Source organism: Trichogramma pretiosum, unplaced genomic scaffold (genome assembly GCF_000599845.2).
Source record: "Trichogramma pretiosum strain Unisexual culture from Peru unplaced genomic scaffold, Tpre_2.0 scaffold64, whole genome shotgun sequence".
Classification (NCBI taxonomy): domain Eukaryota; kingdom Metazoa; phylum Arthropoda; class Insecta; order Hymenoptera; family Trichogrammatidae; genus Trichogramma; species Trichogramma pretiosum.
In genome coordinates, this window is record NW_019641692.1 from 23510 (window position 1) to 42622 (window position 19113).

General features: G+C 42.6%; 1 protein-coding gene across 2 annotated transcripts; it reads left to right on the plus strand.

The window, feature by feature from the left end:
- Positions 1 to 536: 536 nt before the first annotated feature.
- Positions 537 to 19058, plus strand: LOC106655697 (inositol-trisphosphate 3-kinase homolog). Of its 2 annotated transcripts, none has more exons than XM_014376215.2 (5): positions 537 to 1356; positions 15527 to 16015; positions 16394 to 16602; positions 17221 to 17692; positions 18061 to 19058. In XM_014376215.2, exons 1-5 carry the CDS (start codon positions 1246 to 1248, stop codon positions 18256 to 18258), a joined length of 1479 nt encoding a protein of 492 aa, XP_014231701.1. In that variant the 5' UTR covers positions 537 to 1245; the 3' UTR covers positions 18259 to 19058. The 2 variants fall into 2 exon arrangements, with proteins under 2 accessions (XP_014231701.1, XP_014231702.1); XM_014376216.2 differs by lacking the exon at positions 537 to 1356 and adding an exon at positions 14880 to 15106.
- Positions 19059 to 19113: the final 55 nt, after the last annotated feature.

Genomic DNA, 19113 nt, shown 5'->3' on the forward strand with positions numbered 1-19113 from the left:
CGCAAAATGCGTCTCTATTTTTAAAACCTTATCGACGCTCCAACGACGATACGCCAAAGTACGCGTTCGAGTTTACAAGTATAACGGAACGTCGATAAGGCAAAAAAATAAATAAATAAATAAATAAAATCGTGAGCCTATGCTATGATGGCTTAATATTTTCGTGCGCCACACGTCGAGTTCCTTGCATCAGCCAAAAATTTGAAAATCCGAGAAACAAAACGCGATAGTCCGCCAGACTGAATCGGGAAATATTACATTGTTTACACGGATAAATACGATTTAGAGGTAGATTTTTTCTCTTACGAAAGTAAAAAATCCTGATGATTCGTAAAAATCCAAATGGGAATCGTAGCTATTGTCGAGAAGCTTATACGACGACGCACGATGTAAATTGGCGCGGCAAAAGTTCAGGAACTTGTAAGAAAGTGTGTGTGTATGTGTGCGGATATAATGCTGTGCTGTAGCCTGTAGAGTATAGTAGCAGTAGTAGGTTATGAGCCTCTGCGTGCCGCCGTATAGCCGCTTCGTATTCGCACGGACCTCCACTACCACTACTACCAGCAGCGGCTCGATAAAACAAGTCGCCAGCGAGAGGGGAAGCTTCAGTGTACCGTTGGCTCTCGGCTCGTCGACAGAAACGCGCGCGCGACCGAGGCACATTCGTGCACAATTTTATACACGCACGTAACCGCAGTCCGGGTCCAATGCACGCCGCAAGTTTACACACGGCCGGACGACGACTATGAATATTTATCATCCCGCGACGGTGCAAGTGTTGTCTTTTACCTTATAGAGAGCATCGATCTTGTGACTGTATCTATCATACATTGCTCGAGTGATTTATAATATTTACTTACTCTCAAGTGATTGTTTCTTTCTTTCTTCTTTTTGTTTCGCCTGTTGTTGCATTGATATTTCAGTGTGCAAATACTTGTCGTAAACGCGAGTCAGTGCGTGGCAGCAGCGGCGTTCCTATAATGAACATAATAGACGAGGAAGAGGAGAGAAAGCAAAAACGGCAGCAGCAGCAACAGCTCCGAATAAGCTACGCACGTTCCGAAAGTGTGTGTGTTCGCTAAATTGTGTTGAACCAAGTTTTTGCCCGAGCAAAGCAAACTTCCACAAAACCAAAGTGTTAAAGGTCGACTCCGACTTTTACTTGCATATAGTGTAGTCGATTATTAGATACACATACGACGCATATCGCGAAGGAACGAGAGGCTGCACACTAACACATGAAAAATGTCTAGCAGCGTGTGTCACGCACCTTTGCCAGCTAGAATGGAGGCATTCACTACTCGTATGTGCTTGACGGCCGTCGACCAGTACCAGCGACTCTTGCAGTTCAACAAGGTTCGTATCTTTACATTACAATACCTACTCTCGTAGATTCGTAATCAAGCTTCGTCTTTTCTCTTTTGATTTCACGTCAATTTTAACCTAATTTTTTTTTATCTGCTTGACTTTTGCATCTCTCAATGTATGTGTTAGTAATATGTATACTTTGAGCGCTTATACACATTCGTTTGGAGCTTAAAATGCACCGACGCAGCGAAAACTTATATATGGCAAGTGTCGCAATGATCTTACGAGTGTCTGCTTTTTTTTCTCCTCCCATACCCGCATGGAGCGTACGTTCACTCACAATAGCTTTCACAATTATCGCGTCGCAATTGCGTTACGCTGATTCGATTAGATCGTCGCTTAATATTATAAATTCGCGCGAATCATGTATCTTGCGAACGTGCGGGATGTCGCATGCACGTTTTTTTTTATAATACACCAACACATGTGCGAGACGGTGACTTTTTTCTCTCCGTATTTTTCAACGAAAGTCAACGAGGCTTTCAAACTCGATTTCGTGAAAAATTTTAGCGCGCGAATCGTATACACGAAAACATTTCGCGCTAATATTAATTGTTTTTAGCATATGATATACCGAGAGTTTTTGATACGCGTCGTGCGTATTATTTTGTCGTGACTATATCGGGGCGTATATCAAGCCGCAGAAAGAGAGAGAAGGCAGGATGATACTCTTCCGGTGTGCGTTCGCGCGACCGATGACGTACAGGATGCAGTACAATATCTCTTTCTTTCTCTGTCTCTCTCTCTCGTGCAGCAGATATCCCATACAGTAAAGTGCGTGCCTCCTTCCGAATCTATGCGTTCTATATAGATTGCAAGAACCCGAAATATAATTGCAACGATTTTTTCAAATGTCACTGGTCTGAGTGAAAGAACATTATTTTGTTTTGCTTGACTTCGACAGTTGTATCGATTGCGGGCTTTTTCGAACTTTCGTATCTTTTTTTTCGCTCGCAATACAACCTAATATGTAACATTACACACATATGTAACGTTATTAATACCGCTAATAGTCTTATAGCATGGGTCAAGCTGGGAGCGAGTGCTAGTGTGCGCGAGCGTGGGAGGTCATTGATCTTGGCAAACCTCACCGACGTGGCCACGCTAACGACAATTCGCGATAAAATAAAATAATATTTTGCTGAAAGAGGCTTTCCGGAATTCTAGCTTCGTTTGTATATAATGGATTTAAGTTTCTCGAGTTGCTTCTCCGACATCTCTCTCGTTGCGGCGCATTTTAGCCGAATCCGCGCGCGAATGTCTACAATTTCGCTGCTCACGTGTGTGCATATAATATGTGCGCATTTTAAACATATGCGCGTGAATATATGTATACATCGGCATCGGTCGATGTTGCCCGTTTTACGATGAAAAGCCCGAGCGAGAATCGACATACTTTATCGTTTAACAACGTTCTCACACTTATACGCTGTACGCTCGCCTCGCGATCGTCCATTGACGTCACTACGAGGTTTAGCAAGGAAAGAGAGAGAGAGAGAGAGAGAGGGAGAAAAAAACCATTAAGAGTGATCATTAAAAATAAATTTTTTCTTTTTGGCAAATCGATGTGTAATTTTTTTCGCGCAAAAATTAAAGAGAACGAAAAAAAAATAAAATAAAAAAAAGATGTCGTCTAGATCCTACTCGTATTTATTGATTATTTCCGTGGGATGATCGCACGCGAGGTGGTGATTAAAAACTGAGCGGGTATTTAATCGAATGTATAACATCACGGATCCGTCTCTTTTTTGTTATCAACGTCTGAATCGGAGATTCTCTCGACTACTCTGACATTGATTATAATATATATTGGTAAAACACGAGATGAAACTTTTGCGGAACTCGAATCGCCCAAAACTCGACGTGCGCGACGTTCGCTTTAATTGTAAATCGCTCATTGATACGTTACAATACAGCAGTTGAGAGACGAGAGGCACCGATAAATCCTGTACGTGACTTCGAGGCAAAAACAAGAAAAAAAGATATCAACAAAAGAAGACGAAGCAAAAGAAGGAAAAAAGTGCAAAGAGACACAGCAGATGCGAAGCTAAAACTTTTCTCGAAAAATCATCGCAGGCGCGTAAAGGAAAGAGTTGAGAATCGTATATGCATGTTGTTTGGCGCGCGAGTTCGCCGGTTCAACCGCGTCCACGCATCCACACGCACGTATACGCACGAACGCACACAATCGCGCCTGGCCATCATACTTTCCGATGATGCACTCGAGAGTGCAGTATCTCGCGCGCACGTTGGCGCTCGTTCGCATGCGTTCGTGCGTGCGTGCGTCATAATAATGTTAAACGCGAGAAAGTCTCGTTTGGAGTCGCGAGGCGCTTATGGATGCTCGCGCGCGTACAGTACATACAGTATACGTACGCGCGTATAAATGCTCTCTCGCGTGCATTACTGCACAAATGAAAATGGCCCCCGCGAGCTATGTGCGCGTGTAATGTGTGCACACACATACGAGCGGGAGAGCGAGAGAGAAGTTTAACGCGAAGAAAAAGAAATTTTTAAAAGGCGACTTTATGGGAGATTGATGATACCGATGAATCGCCGCTCTGTGTGTGTATGCGCAGTGCTAGTAGCACTTATTTACCCAGGGTTGTAATTATCCATTGCTCGGGGCGCCCTTATTATTACTTTTTTTTTCTTTATGAAACTTATTCCCATTCGACAGAAATAGAACGAAGCCTACGTGGACTTACAAAGTTGCTGCTCTCGATCGTCGCACTCGCGTACTTATCATTTATGCTATTGCAAGGGATTATAAAAACACAATTTCCGTCGATAAATCGTCGCTGTAAAAATGTGCAGCGCGGGAGTACGCGGACAGTGCACACAGTGCAACGAGAACGTTCTGCCACACAGACACACGCACATAATATTTGTTAATTGGTCGTAATTTTTCAGGTCAAGAACACGTTAATTGCGGCTCTTTTTCTTTTTCTTTTTCGTCGTCTGTGTCGCCAGACTCGATCGACGAATGTGTGTATACGTCTGTGTGCGAGTGTATAATTATATTCCACCAAAAGACGCGTTGGAGCAAACGAGAACTATGCGTAACGAGCCTCTTGTATATATGTATGAAATATACGTAAAGTGGCATAGTCGCGCTGAAAAATCTGCTCGAATCTCTTACTCTTCTAATGGCCAACGAGATATCATTATAAATTCAAATATGTGCGACTCGAGACAAGATCATCGAGGCTCTTTCGCTCGGCCGCCACACTATACACGTGCGAGAAACGATGTACATCTACGCTATAATATAACGTACGTCACACCTAATATACATCATATATGCATTATAAACAGTAATTAGCATCAAATTGATTTCTAATTATCGGCGGTTTATGTATGTGACCGGTACATAGCGTATGTACCATCGGTCGATGGAATCTTCGTGACTCAGTCGCAATTCACTCGGCTTTGGAAAAAAAATTCGCTCGATAGCAGGTTTTTTCATCTCTCTCTCTCTCTCTCTCTCTCCCGCTCGTCCGATCGAGAGAGAATAAAAAAGGAAAAACTCGAAAAAGAAGGAACGTTGCGTGGCGTGCATGTGCTCGCACGCGCGCGTGCAATATAATATATTATACGACTCTTTGTGAATCGGGAAAGCCTCTTTATGTTTGCGACTAATAACAGTCGACGCTATATTCACATATATCGATGTATACATGGAAAGTGGAAATGATTGCTCTCGCGCGGAATGACGCAAAATGTGTAGCAGCAGCAGCAGCAGCAAAACATCCGTTGTTGCGGATCGTTTGCGTTTTATCTTATTTCGCTCGGTTTTCCTCTGCGCGCGCACGCGCCGCAACTCCTCTTTCGAGTCTTCGCTCGCGTTGCCTCGCGCGCTGAATTAGGACACGCGTAATAGGGAGGTCTACGTGCGTCCGCGCGTATTCCATCGTATCGAAGCTCGAGCACTTTTATGCGTTTGAGTTTATCACCCGAGTTCCGACACGATTGTTTTTAGATCCATGGGCATTTAATCGCGTCGGGATATCGCCCGATGCCGATCTGTATTAAATGGAACTTTCTCATTTTTCTCTCCCCCCTCACTTCTTTAGTCGAGCGCCAACAGCTATGTATTTATGTTATTATTAAAGCATAACGCAAAGCATAAACAATCGGCCTGGCGCATAAATCGTTGTATTATCGCACGTTCGCTTATATGCATACTTGCACACACGCTGCACCTTATAATTTTGCCGCTGCTGCGACTCCTCGAAAGGTCTCCTTAACAAGGAGGGGTGATCCCCCTTTCCCCTTCTGCGTATACGATACACACACGTACACCCGTACTCTCTCTTTTTGCCTCTTTTCAATGAATAAAAATATCGAGTACGCGCGCATCGTCGCGTGTATGACGCACGTGCGTATATCTGCGCACGCATGCATTTGCTGCTTGCGCCGCGTGCAGTGTACGTGTAAGTATAGCTCCACTCGCGAATCGAGAGTCCGTGACGCGATTATGTGTACGCGATATGTATGCATGCAGGTAACGAGACCAGCATCCCCCGCAAACGTCTACGCATGCTTCAATCAACTGCGCGACTGTCTTGGCGCGCTTTACGGATGCACGTGCGCTTATAACTATCCAAACGATACTCTTGGGCAATTAAAAAAATAATTACAAACGTAAAAACTTGTACACTTACAATGTGTATGCGCAATGAAAATGCATCGCGTTTCAAGTGGGCAACGCGGCGGCGGATGCTGAATAAAAAAAGAAAAAAGAAAAGCACAAAAGGATGCGGTAGCTCACATACGGATGCGCCAACCGCAGTCGTTTCTCTCTTTGTGTTTGTGTATGTATATCCGGCGTGCAATATGCATAATTTAATCATCTATTCGTGATCACGAGCGCGAAAAATTTACGTACCGAATGAATACATAATACCTGCCGAATTAAATGTAGATACATATTATGTAGGTAATCCTTTCGAGTGCGTCTACATGGACGCAAGTAGCATGAGTTTCGTTCAGTTGCATATTACGAGACAAACATTCGGTGGCCGTATTTTCGTAAACAGGAAATTACGTGTCCGGGTGTACGAGTACGAGCGCTCGATAACTCAAGCTCGCTAATTAATTTAATGAAGTACATCAAATCTCGAGTACATACAGATTCGACTTGCACACACTTGCGTACGATGCGTTTGGGTTAATTATGTGTTGTATAATTCTTATCGTTTCCGCCGGAATTCGAGTCCTCGCAAATCATTATTTTGTTTTCGATTCGAAATTCTCGAAAATTCATTAGTGAGCTATGAGAAAAATAATCATCTGTATACGAGCCGGCTCCGCGCAATCAATTTCCGACGACGAATGTCGCGCATTAATAAGTTCATAAAGTCATGCATGCAGGAATGCGTTTTACGAGTTTTTGTCAGCGTCGCCAGTTTGGTATGTAATACACATAAATAGGTGCACACGCGTGTACGAGCCGATAAGAATTTTCAATTGCATTTTTTCGCCAAGTTAATAATGTACGACCCTGTACACGTGTCGTCGTGTAATACGCTCAACAATGTATATGAAAAAATATATCGACGAGAGTAAATCTCCCAATCGAAATAATCAACGAAAGATTTATGTATAGACTAGATGTGTGAAGGGCAGTATAATTAACAAAATTATAACCATACGTATAAATAAGCTTCGAGATAAGTTTGCTTTTCCGCACGCGTTGCGCCAAAGTCGAACATCACCTACTTTTTTGTCTCTCTCTCTCTCTCTCTTTCTCTTGCGTATTGCATAGGAAATGACGTAGGTATAGGTAGGTAGGTAGCGCGAGTCAAGCCGGCTGCACCGCTTATATAGCAGCTCAGAGCTGCGAGGGGGGCCAACGCGACTTCTTTTCTTTCTCTCTTTCGATACATCGTCGTTGTCGCTCGTCTGCGCCTGACACACTTATTCGCGCGCCAAAAGCTAAACCTGTTGTGTGCATTATTATGTACACATGTAAGCAGACCTTAAAATTGCGCGAAAATTTGTATGCGTATACATTTTATACATATTGATAATTATATACATCGAGCGTGTGTTTAATAATTTTCGTGAAATCCGTCACAGCGCCAGCTCTCGCGGAAATGAGCGAGAAAAGATTTCAAAGAAAAAGTAACTCTCCTTCTCTCTCACGCGCTATTTCTCTCTCTCGCGATTAAAAAATTATTTTCTAAACTGTTATATGCAGCTGTGATGGAACGTTGCGTAATGCATGCATCGAGGTGCACATAAGCTATTGGAATGCACTAAACGCGTATCGGTCGTGTTGTGCAGTTGGCGTACGCGCGGCATGCCTTACGCTATGAAGTAAAAACTAGTTTGCGCGCGAAAAATTATCGCGTACGCGTTTCAAGGTGCGCGAACGAGAATAGAAACAATCGACGATCGAGCTATCGTTATCGCTCGACGTTCTTGACTTATACAGCAAAAATGAAAATAAAAAGGCAATAATTTGCAAAAAGCACTAAACGCCAATCTCTCTCTCTCTTTCTCTATCTGCTGCGATACGACTTATGCACGCGTACAACAGGTATTATAAATAGAGTCGCAGCAGCTCAGGGAGAAACACCTCCTAATTGAATCGTAGAACCGATCGAGAGGCTCGATATATGTAAAGTAGTTCTACATATCTCGTATGGCTCTCGCTCTTTTACGCACGGGAGAATTAATTTCTCGGCAAATCAGAATTCGATCTCGAAAACTCGTTCGCGCGTTGATATATATAGGTGGATGCCGTAGTACGCAAACGCACACACACACACACACACACACACACGAACGTGCGATGTGCAGCGCAACCGGCAGAAATCGAAGTCGCGCGCGGCGCGTGCACTCGCATGCGATGTGTACACTCAACGCCGCACACGCGCGCCGACCGATGCATCCCATGCATGCGATCGTGTTATTTATAGTTTTCTCTAAATAAAACAACGTGTATTTATATGTAATGTTGTATACGCATCACTTGAGAAGGAGAGACTGGATGACGTTAAGTCTATATATACATGTTTTTTGCCGCCTTGCTAGCTTGTATATTATAATATCGCAAAGAAATGTAAATTTCGATGATTCACGTATACATGCGATGTTCGATGAATTCGGCCGAAGCTCTGAGAAGCTTCAAGCCCTAGGGCTCCCTCCATAGTGTGCACTACCTTATAATGCCTCGTTTAATTACGAAACTTATGATTTCTGCATTATCGTGTACGCATCTCATATAATTGTATAATATTCGCGACCCCCGCGTGTGTGCACAATTGCATTGAGAGACTTCTTTTACTTCTGCACATGATGTGATATGTACGATCGAAACGCGTTCTCTATTGTAAACAACTTGGTGGTTTTTAATGAAGCAGACTTTCCTCGCATTGTTTGTCTCGGAAACGTGCGACATGTAAAACACGTTGCTAATTACGATGACCTCCAGCCTATATAGTGTCAGTTTGATTGAAAGTGTGCGTGCACGCGTGTGCGCGTACGTGTGAGGTTTTTTTCAAAACTTTTTTGACTCCAACATGAATATAATATCTTGTACTCGCGGTGTTTCATCGATTCAATAAAAAAAATCGGCAAGCTCGTATCGATACTTCGATAACCCGTGAGCCAGGATTCGACTCGTCAATCTAAAAATTATCGCGTGAAACTTGGGTAATTACCCAGCGATACGTGCATGTTGCCTGTGCTTTTTTTCTTCTCCTTCTTGCATGAAATAATTGTTAAAAATACAAAAAAAGTAGAAAAATGCGCTCGTGGTATTGCATAAACCCAAACGGCCACAGGCAATCGGCTCTTTATAATGTTCCAAGATTCCTCTTTCAATATATGCAGCACATATATTATACACGAATGTTATATGTACGCGCACGCAGTAGTAAAAAATGAAAAAAAAAATGTACACTAAATAGCGCGACTCGTACGTGATCCGTGACAGAAAAAAATATGCCAATTGGTGGAGATACGCGCGTATTATGCATTTTCAAGTTGACTATGTAGACTATACAAATGCAACAAAGTCTCAGCGACGCGGTATGTATATAATGAAAAATGGACTGTCCTCTCTCGCGCAGGCCAATTGGTCGGGCACGTGGTCGATAACGTGTGTGCGTGTGTGTGTGTGAGCGCACCCGCCAAACCAATATATAATCGGCCATTAATGCGCTTCCGAGTTTGCAACGTGATCTCTTGGCTACATGTTGCATTGCGCGCTGCACATCTCCGCGGCACGGGCCGACCGAAAAGAGAGCAGCAGCAGGTAAAATAAACACACACATTCACTACAAATCGATCGATTTGACCCTGAAATACAAAAGAAAGTGGCGGACCCGCGAAAGGAGAAAATTTTATTTAATACCTACATACGCATGTTCGCGTACATATAGGTTTTTATTTTCACTATTTGTATTCGGGGTCCCCGGATAAGCAGACTCTGACGTAGTTAGCTGCTCTTTAATCGCAGACGTTTCTTTGTATACAAGCGTCTTAAAGATCGCCTATATATCTATATATTTTACAATCAAGCTCGCGCGAAAGTTTTTTTATTTTCTTCCTCAAGTTCTTTTACTTATTCTTTCTCTTCTTTCTTCTTTTCTTTTTATTTTGGTGCTTCTAATTCACGCACGCGCACGACGATCTACGTTATTGGATACATACATTTATATATACATAAATATGATGAATGTACTTTCTCCTGATTTAAATTGACGTAGGTGTGCGCGCGCGCGTAGGTCGCGAACGTAACGGTATGTGAGGCGTACACACATCCTTGTGTACATGTACAGTGTATATGTTTTCGCGTATAAAAATAAAAAGAGCCGCGAAAAGAAAGAAGAGGAAGAGATGTGGAAGAGGCAGCTTGGATGTACCTAATTGGCTGAGAATCGAGGAAATTTTAACGAGATCGCGCGCGGGAGTTTATTCCGCGGCTGCGGCGGCTCGTGGCTTGCTTGGCTTTTATATACTTTAAGACAATCAGACGGTCAATGTTTCGAGGCACAAATTGATCGTCGCTCGTCGAGCAAAGTCGACGGGAAGAAAAAAGCTCTCGTCGCTTACGCATTTCTTTCTCGCGTGTTTGTGAGTGCGTTCATAATATTCAAGTGGTGTGTGCATGGGCTGGTGATTCACTCTATTTTAGCCCCTTGCCGTTGAATTTAAATTTGACTGCCGAGACGCGCGCCTGGCTTCGATCATTATCAGCATCCTCCTCGAGACTTGTTGTTGTTGTTGTTGTCGTCGCATACGCGCTCTCGGCAGAGAAACAATTGTGGCACTCGTTTTTTTTCTCCACTCGTCGTCTTGATGTCTGTGCTTGTTCAGTGCATTGACGTACGCGAACTAATGTGCAATACAGTTCATCGAATTAAGAAGAAAGCTGCGGAGAGCAATATGGGAAAGAGGGAAAAAAGTGAAACTACAATGACGCCAGCGATGCAGATCTGGTTCCGCGTCTTGAACTACGCTCTCACGAGTTTATCGATGTTCGTGATTGTAAGTTTTCTTTTTCTCTCGTACCCCTCTTCGATCGCTCTGTCGCTATTTTTAGTTATAAATTAGAATTGCTACCACTTTGGGAAATTATACGCGACTCTTCGATGTTTAATTGTATTATATGTGCGTTTGTGTGCGTGTACGTGCGAATTTTTTTCACGAGGAAAATTCACACGCAAACAATCGCGCGTCCGAGCTATAAAGGGCCCCCACTTCGACCATATAATACCATCGCGCCTTAAAAGGTCGACCGGATTGATTTGTGCGCATTCCTCGTATCGCAAGAGTCCGTACGTATGCGCCTATAAAAAAAAAAAGAATCGCACGCGTTGTACGGAATATCAATTGTTTCCCTCTCGCGATTTTTTTTGCTATACGTATTGTGAGTAGTCTTAGCCACTCGTAAAACGTACAAGCGTATTCCCGAGCTTTATCGCCGCAGGTGTGTTGTTGTTGTTGTTGTCGTTGTTATTGTTATGAAAGCTCGTATTACGTAGTTTTGTCTGTAAACTGCATTATTTTTCACGACTAGTAATAGTTTTGATTTTGTTTTGAGTGTTGATTTGTCAATTCATTCAGTTTCTAAATCTAATTCCTTGTGATTTTTTTTATTTCACATCACAATATATCAATGGGTGTGGTTCTATATAGATATCGCCGATGCTGCGCTTTAATGCCCGACACGAGAAATCAATTTCGATAAGGTAAATGAATAGCGACGATTATGAATTCAATTTTAAAAATAGAACAGCTTTTGCGCATTATGTATACGTAGGCACGTGTAGCATATCCGTTGAATTTTTGTATGCCTTGTAGCTGTTGCTGCGTGCCTCCGTACGCGAAGAGACATTTGTTTTCCATTTTAGAAAATTAGTTAAGTAACTTGGTTTCACGAGAGATATTGCACGCGCGAACAATCGCGAGCAATCGAATCGATTTATTTATGCGTATACGCGCGCGCACGATCGTCATTTCTTCTAACGCAATCGAATTGACACAATCAAATGCTCGGCTGCGCACTTGGTATTTTATTATTTTGTTTGTAATTTGTTTTTTCGCGCTTGCAGTTTCGTTGATAGTATACTAACCACGGCGCACGAACGCAATCATTTGGTTCAATGTCACGCCAAAATCAAAGGAAAAAACTTTTTTTATCTCCTACGCACGATGAGAGTACGCATATATAATGACCGCATAAAAATGATAAGGATATCCTTGTACGGGTTGCCAAACTACGCGATGTCGCGCGCTACTCTCGATATCTACACCGAGTCCTTATCGGCTTCCGGGCCAAACCCTCTCGGGCGGGAGATATAAAATATATACGTAAAAACTCATTGTTCATTAATCGCGAGGTCTTTTCAATTTGTGCTTCAATTAAGAGCTCGAAAAAATATTTACATTTTATTTAATACCCGAGAGAGTGAGAGAGAAAAATAACTTTCTTTGTTCGCAAAGATTTTTATGATAAAATCATCAATTTATTATATACTCCGTCTACCGCGCGATCTTTGTTGATTAAAAAAAAAAAAAAAAAATGACGTATATCGAACGAGAAGTGCCGTAAACGTAAAAATTATTTACTCATACAGCAAGAAAAGTAAATCAGCATCTTTTTTATAAAACAAAACGCTCAAGCACCGCAAGTGCTGCTACTTTACGGAATATAATCATTTTCTTTGTGTGGAACATGCACCGAGTTCGCGAGAGGCGATAAATGAAATATCTATAATAGTGGTAAAACTGGTTTTCAACGAGCTTTTCTCGCGCGATTAACGCAAATATTATCTTTTTAAAATCGGACGTACTCGTGGCTTGCAATTATACGCGATTTGTGCGTGCCTGCGGTGGGTACTACGTACGTATGTCACGCGATCGCTGCAATCGAATTGTGTACGGCGGCGCGTGTGCAACGCAAAATCGAGCAAATATTTTCAATTCTAAAACGTCAAAAGACAAGTGAAACAAAAAAGAAGAAACGCGATAAATTACTCAATTTAGGGATATTCTCAAGGCAAAGACCAACACTCGGGGATATTAATAACGAAAGTAAACACCGAACGAAACGCATTCTTCATCTCGCGAGCTCAGAGACGTTTTAAAATCTCGCGCGTGCGTTATATACGTGTGTATGCATTTATTTTATTGCCACTTGAACGCAGACTCGGATTAATTCGTAAATCAAATCGTTTACCAGCCACTCTTTGATCTTGCTAAAGAGGTATATATGCTTTGCCGGTCTTTAACCGGTCGCTTGTTGTGAGTTTATTTTTTAACGCGTCTTGCGAAATTTACGATGCGTTTTTCAAGTCCCGATCAAGAGGGAAACGAAGCCACTTGCGATACACCTTATTTCAAAAGAGAGAAAATGAAAATCAAAACAATCGACTGATCATCGACTGATCTGTGATGAGGTTAATGCGTGTAACATTTGCATTTTCAATGAAAACATTGTGTACGATCGACAATATTGAGCTTGCATGCACGTGACGTTACAGACATTTGCTTCGTGAAAAAAATTAATTCCTTTTTTTTATCAAAAATAGCTCGATGAATTGCCTCATTGTTTAGTCTTTGCACATAATGATTGCAGCACGTAAATAAATGAATATCATAATTACGCAATATAAACATATTATTACCGGAAGATCAATTCATGGTCGTACAGTGGTTTTTTATATTATTATTTTTTTTTTCTGATCTACCTCTCGTGCAACCTAATGAATTTACACCTTGTTTATGTCACACGCTCTCACACCCAAGATAACTTTACGTAACTATAAGCCCACGTCAATTTAAATAGACAATTTGTTTTCGATTCTTACACCAATGTGAATTGCATCGTTTAAACTCCCCACGTTGAGAAATTAATCAAATCTTAACGCGATAGTTGTATATCGGCACGAAACAATGCCACACGTGTAGCGTTCCGATTTTCGGAATATTAACTCTTGGGAAATTTTGCGAAATGTGCTTGTTTACACACGAAATACTCGCGCTCCGAAGGTCTGCCAGGCGACGCGCGTGCGAGATTATCGCGAGAGAGGCGCTACTTCGAGACAGCTGTGCTGCACTCGCTGCAATGCCGATTTCACTTATCCGGCCCAATACACAACGATTAATAATACTCGATGGAATGCTCGAATAATAAACATCGACCATCTCGTGGCTTCGTGCGATGTATGCTTTTTTTTCCACACACGCAGCCGTGTGGAGTCGATACTGCACGTGCATGCATACGATTTGCTTACAATTACATTGTACGGAACGAAATAAAAAACGAACGAAAGCAAAAAGACCGACGAAAGAGAGTCGCGAGCGATGGTTATAGTTAAACGCGCCCGCGAGTGTCGAGGCTCGCGCTATTACGTCAAACTCGTTACGCACCGACGACGAGTTTATTATAAAAGACGTTTTGCGCGAAGATGCGCGTCTCGCGGTGAAAGAAGAGCCGCCCCCCAAGAGCAGCCTCGGTGCGAGCTCGACACTTTTCCATTCTCGCGCCGTGTACATATATACCATAATACGAGTGTAATTTTGTTACGTGCTATATACCGTTGTGGCTGCAAAAATGAGACTCGGCAGTCATCGTCGTCGTCGTCGTGCACTCATGGGAAAAAGAACGAGACTCTCTCTCTCTCGCGTCGCACGCACGCACGTCATCGCGCGAGGTGCTTTATATTATATACGCGTCGTGTGCTTCGCTTCGACGATGATCGCCCGAGTTCGACAAGAGTCACAGAGACGCTTTTTATACTGCCTCGTCGTTGGACTATATTCTCAATTTTTAATCGTGTATATGATAATTAATTGCCGCGACATTTTCAACTTTCGTCAAATCGAGGCGCCAATGTACCGATTAATCGCGCACATACAATTCGTGCAGCGATAATGATTCGATTACGATTGACTTTATTTATTATTGATCTATTGTTCAGTTGATACAAGAATACGTACGAAATCATCGCTCGGAATTATTATCGGCAAGACGAAGATGAGCCCGAAATATTTGTGCCAGTTTCGCGTCGCGTTCTCAGTCGATCTGTCGTCGAGCGAGGCTGTCGTTACATATCGAGTGTATACGTCAAGTCGTCGTCCGTCGCAAGCCGTTATTATCATTGTTATTGTTATTATTATTATTACTAAAGTTGTCGTTGTTTGTTTGTTATTTTGGTTTTTTGGTTTCTTGTGGTTTTTCCCTTACTCGATTAAAACAATGACGAAGGCGGTGAAGGTGCACTTTTTAAATATAATACATTTTTTTTTCATCAAAAACGTACTATCGTTGTGATGAAAATGGCTCGGAGACGCGCTCGAAATGAAATTACCCCGAGTTGTCGTCGTCGTTTTCGTATGTTTGCTCTGTACAATTATAAATCAAAAATATTTACAACACGAAAATCACATCTTCGCGGCGTTATCATCGTCGCGCGTTCCGAGAAATTGTACCAGGCACACGATATACAACATCGCGCGCGCGTCATAGTTTATAAGCTCAAAAAAGGAAAAATAAAAATTGCTTGGGACTTTTATTGCCATTAGAATCGCTGCAACATATAGGCACATTTTTACGTATACGCGATGCACGTGTTAGATATTTCGTTCGCTGATTTTTCCATAGAGAATCTAATCAATTTTTACAATTTTTTTGCAGTCGCTGAACAGCAGAGACAGAAAGACTGTGAACCCAAAAAATGCCCCGGCCGGAAAGAAGACGTCGTCCACGACGAGTGCGTCAGCGACGGCAGCAACGCCAGCAGCAGCGACAACCGTCACAGCGAGCCCGGCCACGAAGCGCAGGCTGAGAGACCTCGCGGTGAACTCGCACACGGTGTTTCGCCCGTGGCGACGCCACCACAGCGACAATGCATCGAAGAGCATGAAAAATGCCAATAACAGATCGCTGCCGAACTTCCCGAACGCGGCGGCGCTCGACGGCGATCGGGTAACGGCCAAGACGACGACGACGGCGAAGACGTTGCAGGTCGACAGCAAGGCCAACGGCCAGGACGAGAATCGCAGCAACAACTGCCAGGCGCCACAGGTGGCCCGAACGAGCAGCAAGAAGTGGCCACCTTCCTATCTCTACGGTGGACAAGATGCCATCAAGTCCGAGGACGAGTCGCTCAAGGCTCTGGCAATTGTGAGTTGACACAATTTTTATGCGCACTTTGTGTTTCTTTCTTTTTTTTTTTTACGTGTACTATCTCGCTAGACGGCACACGAGCATTAGAGACGGAAAAAACATAATAGTCATTCGCGCGACGTAATAGAAATTAACACAACAATGCTCGCATATAGAGACTCGTTAATCTCTCTGCTCTTTCCTTTCTCGGGCATTCGCGAAAGATTCTTATTCTTTGCCTTTTTTTTCTTGCATCAACTTGCGTAAGTTAGCACGTGCGACGATTTTGGGAAATACCTCGGAGAGAGCGCGTTCGTCGTTACAACGCCCTTTACCTCCGATCTGAAATCGATGTAACATATTCTAATGGTACGTTTATCGTTGATTGTTGTGCAGAACGCTTTGGACCTGACCGCACCAGCGAGCGACCTGTTGCTGAAGAATCGCCTCAAATCCTGGTTCCAATTGTCCGGTCATCCGGGTGGCTTCGCGCCAGCTGGACCTGGCACCGTCTGGAAGCGCCGCGTCGACGTCAACGACGACACCGAGCGCAAGGTTTACGAGGCTCTGAAAAACGATCCAGCCCTCAAAGACTGTATACCGAGGTAAGCAATGTTTTCTCTCGCTCTCTATAAAATATCGCGTCCGATACTTTTGCATGTGACAAAATTTCAATTATCGACTTTATTGTATATAGTCTATACGCGATGACGAAACGAGAACCATGATCTGCATAATTAAATTAGACTTCTTTCTTTTTTTTTTCTTTTTGTATCGCCGACGTCGTACGGTCGTCATCGTAATCGAATCGACGCAGCGCATCGCGGTCTTGACACAAAAGCCCCTTTTTTTTACATACGTCGTCGTCGTGCGCCGACATTGCGCGCGCGCGGCGTTTATCTAGCGCCACTTCGATAATTAACAATACGAAAAAAAGAGGCGAATGAAGAAACGGCTTAAAGTTCATTGAGTGTGTGCACACATAGACACATATAATTGAGGGTCAAAGTTCAGACGAGTTACCCACTATCTGGCGCTGCGCGCGATACATGAGTTATATATTGTGCATTAATTTTAGAAACAAACGAAAAAAATTTAAAAAAAACTTATTTCGCTGACGCGTCTGCGGTCGTAGCTAGCACACATTGTATACGTGCATATGACATAATCCTACTTACAATCACGTACTTATTTATTCAAACTTTTTTTCTGCATCACAACAGGTTTCAAGGCGAGGTGGAATTTGGAGGCCACATATTTCTGGAGCTGCAGGATCTGCTGTTCGGCTTCGACGAGCCCCACGTGGTCGACATCAAGCTCGGCACGAGGACCTTCCTCGAGTCCGAGGTCTCGAAGACTCAGGCGCGCAGCGACCTGTACGAGAAAATGATCAGCGTCGATCCGAACGCACCGACGCCCGAGGAGCACGAGGCCAAGGCCGTGACGAAGCTGCGCTACATGCAGTTTCGCGAGCAGCAGAGCTCGACCTGCAGCCACGGCTTCCGCATCGAGGCGCTCAAGCTACCCGACAGTCCGCCCATTACGGATCTCAAAAAGGTCAAGTCGCACGCGGACGTGCTCTCGACCATGCAGCAGTTCATCGGCGGCCGTAAAGACAATCGCGAAAAACTGATCGCCAAGCTGAAACACATTAGGAATCAGATCGAGCAGTCCGATTACTTCAAAACGCACGAGGTTGGTACACTATTTTTTTGGGGGAGAGAAAATCATAAAAAATGACGAAGAAGGAGAAAAAGTGGGAGGAGAGAAAACACGTGCAAGGATAAGATTTTAATGTTTTTTTTTTTTTTCGTCAAATTCAAACCGTCGATCGATCGGGTAATTAAAATGATTGAGCATTGTTAGAGAATGATTAACGACATCAAGTAGAATGATTCACAACACGTAAGATATCTTGAGCTCCTTGCATTGCCAACGAGTACATTTTTTCCTTCTTTCTCTCTTTTTCTTTGTTGTCGATGAAAAAGTTTAAATACGTCAAAAAAAGTAAATAAATAAGTTTACAACGATGTTAACGAGGTTTTTTTGCTATTTGATTCTAGGTGATCGGTAGCAGTATTTTCATGATTCACGACAGCAAAAAAGTCGGCGCCTGGCTCATCGACTTCGCGAAAACACGCCAAGTGCCACTGGGCTGTCGACTGGATCACCGCACGCCCTGGCAAAATGGCAATCACGAGGAAGGCTTACTTTTCGGCCTCGACAAGCTCATCGCGACCCTCGAAGAGGTCAAATGTTGAATGAAAAAGTTTTCTCGTTAAATACTTTACATATTATGTTGTACACATAAACGCGAGCGCGTGCGTCCGAACGACGGAAATACGAATGAAATTCGCCACGCGCGACGTACGCCATATAGACGTAGTCATGAGCGTTTCAGAGATCGTATTAATGAAGAACGCGCGGACTGATTTGTTGATCATATCAACGTTAGGTTTCATCTACTTATATATAAAAATACCCATTTTGTACATACACTCGCCCGATATCATTTGTAAATCATAAAATACGCGTGTTACGATACATCAATTGAAATTAAAAAACTCTGGTCTGATTATAGCTAGATCTTCGTTATAGCTGCAGTTAAAGTTAGATAGTTACTTATTTGAGCATAAGGCCTGTATTTAGTTATTATTATAGATAAAAATTGTAATATATCTATTTGTACTTAGTTATACTGAATATTGACTTTTTTTAACTCCGTAATTTAACGTAGAAAAGTCTGAAGTAATCGAAAGCAAACATGAGTATGTATGACACCGTGAGTGTAATGAATGAACATTTTTTATGACGTTAATATGAGTGCGAATGTGTATGAAAATCACAGAATGATTCTAGAGCGAAGTACAAATAATTAATTTAAACACTCGCTTGTTCGATGAAATAGTATTTTGATAACTCCAATTATTGTACAATAACTGTTCTATTGCTCTATTTGTATTAAATGATCGCAGTTATCTGAAAAATTGTATAGTATAGTGATAGAACCTACATTAGATGACTTTTCATTAATTAAATAAACAAATATTTGAATCATAAATCATCGTAATTTTTTAAACAACCTGATCCTACAACTCAAACTTCAATTTTTTAAA